This window comes from Procambarus clarkii, chromosome 56 (genome assembly GCF_040958095.1).
Source record: "Procambarus clarkii isolate CNS0578487 chromosome 56, FALCON_Pclarkii_2.0, whole genome shotgun sequence".
Lineage (NCBI taxonomy): Eukaryota > Metazoa > Arthropoda > Malacostraca > Decapoda > Cambaridae > Procambarus > Procambarus clarkii.
This window is the reverse complement of record NC_091205.1, coordinates 18,673,245-18,677,716: the sequence shown is the minus strand read 5'-3', so window position 1 is coordinate 18,677,716 and position 4,472 is coordinate 18,673,245. Positions and strand designations below refer to the sequence as shown.

Below are 4,472 nucleotides of genomic sequence, written 5' to 3'. Positions count from 1 at the left end.
TATCAGCCATGATAGTATGGTTCAACAAGGTCTGTCAGTCATGATAGTAAGGTTCAGCAAGGTCTATCAGCCATGATAGCATGGTTCAGCAAGGTCTGTCAGCCATGATAATATGGTTCAGCAAGGTCTGTCAGCCATGATAAAATGGTTCAGCAAGGTCTGTCAGCCATGATAGAATGGTTCAACAAGGTCTGTTAGTCATGATAGTATGGTTCAGGCAAGGTCTGTCAGCCATGAGCCCAACCAGGATTTTTACAGTCGGCCCGCCTACACTCCGGCCTGTAGGTAATGTTCACACCCTTACAACCCTCCTTCGGATCACAAAGAAATCACAATGGCGCAATGTGTTATAATGACAAGACCATTTTGAGGCAATGGGGAGGCTTGAACCGGCATTCTGGTGATTCCCAAACACCTGCCTTAACCCATTAGGCCATGATTGAACAAAATAGACTAATCCAGAACTGAGTTCACTGGAAAGGTCTGGAGGTTCCAAATTGGAGCCGAACCAGAACTTTTACTGTCGGCCCACCTACACTCTGGCCTGTGGGTAATGGTGTTCACACCCTTACGCCCATCCCTCAGATCACAAAGAAATCGAGCCCGTCCTCACAGCAAATCTTACCATGAGAAACCACACCACTCTTCAAACCTCCTGTATAGTAATCTTGATAGTTGTGATGATCTGAAAGCATATTACGGATCCAGTAATAGCTTGTGTGTAAATTGGCAAATTACCGTTTATCATAAATAGATTATACTCAAGTTATAACGTTATTGTATTATATATCATTGGTTTATAATATAAAAACTACACGCTGAAATTATTTTCTTTCAAGAATTTGGTTTTCGGCAAACGAAATTCTCGGCACACTGAAATAGTTTTCGAATTATTTTTTGAATTATATATATCACATTATCGTCAATAATACACCGTATTAACGTAACCAAACGTAATGAAACCTAACCTAACCAAACCTTAACCTAACATAACCAAGGATAGTGAGTAGATAATAGCACATATTATGTAGTCTTCCCAATCCATTCCCTTGAGCGGATCTCTTCCCTGAGGACAGGTTGAAGAAATCACATTTGGCGAGATGTATCACACGGAGAAAATCTTTTTGAGGCAATGGGGTGACTTGAACCAGAGTTCTCGAGATTCCCAGACACCTGTCAAACCCACTGAACCAAGATAAGACAAAAGCCGACCAACCTGAAAGCAGAGAGCACAGAGAGCGAGAGAGAGAGAGAGAGAGAGAGAGAGAGAGAGAGAGAGAGAGAGAGAGAGAGAGAGAGAGAGAGAGAGAGAGAGAGAGAGAGAGAGAGAGAGCAGAGAGAGAGAGCAGAGAGAGAGAGCAGAGAGAGAGAGCAGAGAGAGAAAAAACAGAGAGAAGAGAAAGAGAAGAGAGAGAGAGAGAGAGAGAGAGAGAGAGAGAGAGAGAGAGAGAGAGAGAGAGAGAGAGAGAGAGAGAGAGAGAGAGAGAGAGAGAGAGAGAGAGAGAGAGAGAGAGAGAGAGAGTGAGAGTGAGAGTGCGTGCGTGCGTGCGTGCTTGTCCTGGTTTTGGTGTGTAATGAAAGTGTTTGTCCAGGTTCCTGTATGTGAAGCATACTGACGCTAGCGACACGGCTGGCTTGGAAAAGTTTCAAATCCCTGAAAATGAATCCAGTCACTATGCCTCGTTTCGTCCTACTAAAACTATATAACATTAACGAAGTCGCTTTCAAAATTTAATGGAAAAACATTGTGGCTTCATTAATTTAAACTACTATAAATCATTAAGCTTTTAAACTCTACTAAAAGTGACCCTTCGGTCACTTTCACTATCTCATATTAAGCCTAAATAACTAACTACTAGGTCTACACATTTGACTAAATTATCGATTTGCATTACTAAATCACCACGCAAAATATAATCCATGCTCTTTACTTTAAACTTAATATTTCCGACACAGATGAAGTAAACACAGCGAGTGTGGGGGTCGGAGATGGAGGGGATGGGGAGGGGGGGGGTGTTTGGCGGGGAAATATATAAATGGCGCTGCGGCCCCCAGCCCCAGCACAAGCTCTCCTGCTGTGGTTGAGTTGACGTCGCCTCCCCTGCCGTCCCCACCCACACACACTACACCATGTACAGGATCACCCTCCTCGCCTCCATGCTACTGGGTGAGCAGCACACAAGTCTTCATATGGATAATATTTCTCAGAACAAACTCACAAATAAGTGTATATTACATATATATAAGGCAATTTATAAATTATAAAGTAGCCAATTAAGACTTCGAAGTTAGGTAGATCTATACACGTCACCTGAGCTCATGAATATAATGCATGTCATGCTTGTGGAAGCTTACAGGCTCCCCATAGCAAAACACTCACTATATATGTTTATGTACATATATATTTTATATATAAATATATTTATATTTTATATATATATATATTTTATATATATATATTTTATATATATATATATATATATATATATATATATATATATATATATATATATATATATATATATATATATATTATCCATAAAGATAATGAAGAAATGCATTTATTTTTCATTGAAGGAGCAAGAGTTGGATTGACAACACAAGCTGAACGCTATACTAAATATTTTGTGAATAAAACTAATTAATGCCCACATTATTAATATTAACATAGGCATATCCTATGTCTGTGACAAGACATTACCATTACTAATTATTAATAAAGGCCTTGTGTTATTTTAGGCTTGGCACTTGCTGGAGAGATGACCGAGGACACGAGGGTAAGACACTCTGGTTCCTCACTCTTAATTTCATTTCTATTGCAAATACTATAATTTTATATGAATGGAACATTACCAGCATATAGTTTTCACTTTACATTTCTTACCAAATACGTGTTAAGAAAATATTTGTAAGAGAATTCATTATAATATTTGGCATAATTCTTGCTCTCGTAATATGAAACAAATTCTTACTATTATAACAGGAAAAACGTGGGTTCGCTGGCGGCTATGGCGGCGGCTACGGAGGCGGCGGTGGCGGTGCTCACGGTAATGGTGGCAGCTACCTGGTGGTGGGCGGCTACGGTCATGGGGGTCACGGACCTTCTGCCGCAGACATCGCTAACCAGGCTGCCTCTCAGGCCACCGCTGCTTTTGCTAGTCTAGGAGGTGCAGCTCATTCTGCAGCTGCCGGAGCCGCAGCAGGTGCCGCAGCTGCTGCTGCCGCTGCTTCACAGACAGCTCAAGCTGCCGCAGCCAACAGACATGCACAGGCCGCACAGATCACCCAGGCTGCACAAGGAGCTCAGGCGGCGGCCTTCCAGGAGGCATCACTGGCTGGTAAGGCCCACAAGGCTGAGCAAGCGGCTAAGGTGGCTCATTCCATGGCTCGTGCTCTGGTCAGTAATTTGGGTCAGGTTTCTGGCGAGACCAACGCCCTGGCAGGTCAGGCTACTGGCAGTCTTGCTGCCCAGGAAAGCGTCCTCAACTCTCAGAACTCCATGGCGTGGCAGGCGCAACAGGCAGCCAACTCTCTGCGCACACAGCAGAATGTGGTCATCAACGATTTGCACTCGGCCGCAGGAGCCGCCTCTCAGGCACAGATCGCAGCATCCAAAGCTCTCGCCAAGGCAAAAGGAGCTAACAATGGAGGGTTTGGGGGTTACGGAGCAGGACATGGATTTGGATACGGAGGAGGTTACCACTAAAGACAGAGAAAACGACAGGTGCCGGTCGTCAACGATGCAGGGAAGAGGAGGAGAGAGAAGGGTAGGGCCCTTGCCTCGGGTGAGGACTACCCTCACGCAGGACCTGAACGCCGGAGCGTGTACCTGGAGCTCTACTGGGGGCGCCACAAGAAGCTACCAGGCCAGAAAGTCGTAGCAGAGGAACGCCAGAATTAAAAGAAAATCGACATCAAAATACTTTTCCTACGGTACTTTATATTATTAAATATAAATAAACGGTTAAATAGAACAATATTATCTTACCCCTTTTTACCTCCAAAATTTATGTGTATATATAAATATTATATATATACCGAATGAATAACATTGGTGCGTTAAGCTTACTATTAGCTTGACGAACAAATGTGACTCGTGGCCTCAGCATGATGAAGTAATTTGATGAAATATCTGTGCCCAAAATGGTCAACGAGAGCTGTCGGGTATTGGGTTAAAAGTCAGACGACTTCCAATACTTTTGTTCAGTCAGTTGGACAAGTCGTTACAGTACTTGACACTCCTATTGGCATGGAGGCCCTGGCTGACCGGGTTTGAATCCTTCAGGGGTCAAAAGTTTTTTTATTTATGTTGGCTTGGGGACCATTCAAGCTTGACAAATATTAGCATATTTTGGGAGCAGGTTTTCTTTTAACACAAATGTCATTAAACACAACAACATTGTGGCTATTAATTTTCTTTTGTATATTTTCTAGTCTCCGCAAATATCTTCTACCATCTGGAGGGTGTAGAA

The 4,472-nt window shown here is 42.9% G+C and overlaps 1 protein-coding gene across 1 annotated transcript; it reads left to right on the top strand.

Moving 5' to 3' along the window:
* The first annotated feature begins 2,027 nt into the window (after nucleotides 1–2,027).
* On the top strand, nucleotides 2,028–3,968 carry LOC123770922 (glycine, alanine and asparagine-rich protein). The gene is made up of 3 exons (XM_045763100.2): nucleotides 2,028–2,167; nucleotides 2,740–2,777; nucleotides 2,984–3,968. The coding sequence occupies exons 1-3, from the start codon at nucleotides 2,131–2,133 to the stop codon at nucleotides 3,704–3,706; spliced, it is 798 nt and encodes a 265-aa protein (XP_045619056.1). The 5' UTR covers nucleotides 2,028–2,130; the 3' UTR covers nucleotides 3,707–3,968.
* Nucleotides 3,969–4,472: the final 504 nt, after the last annotated feature.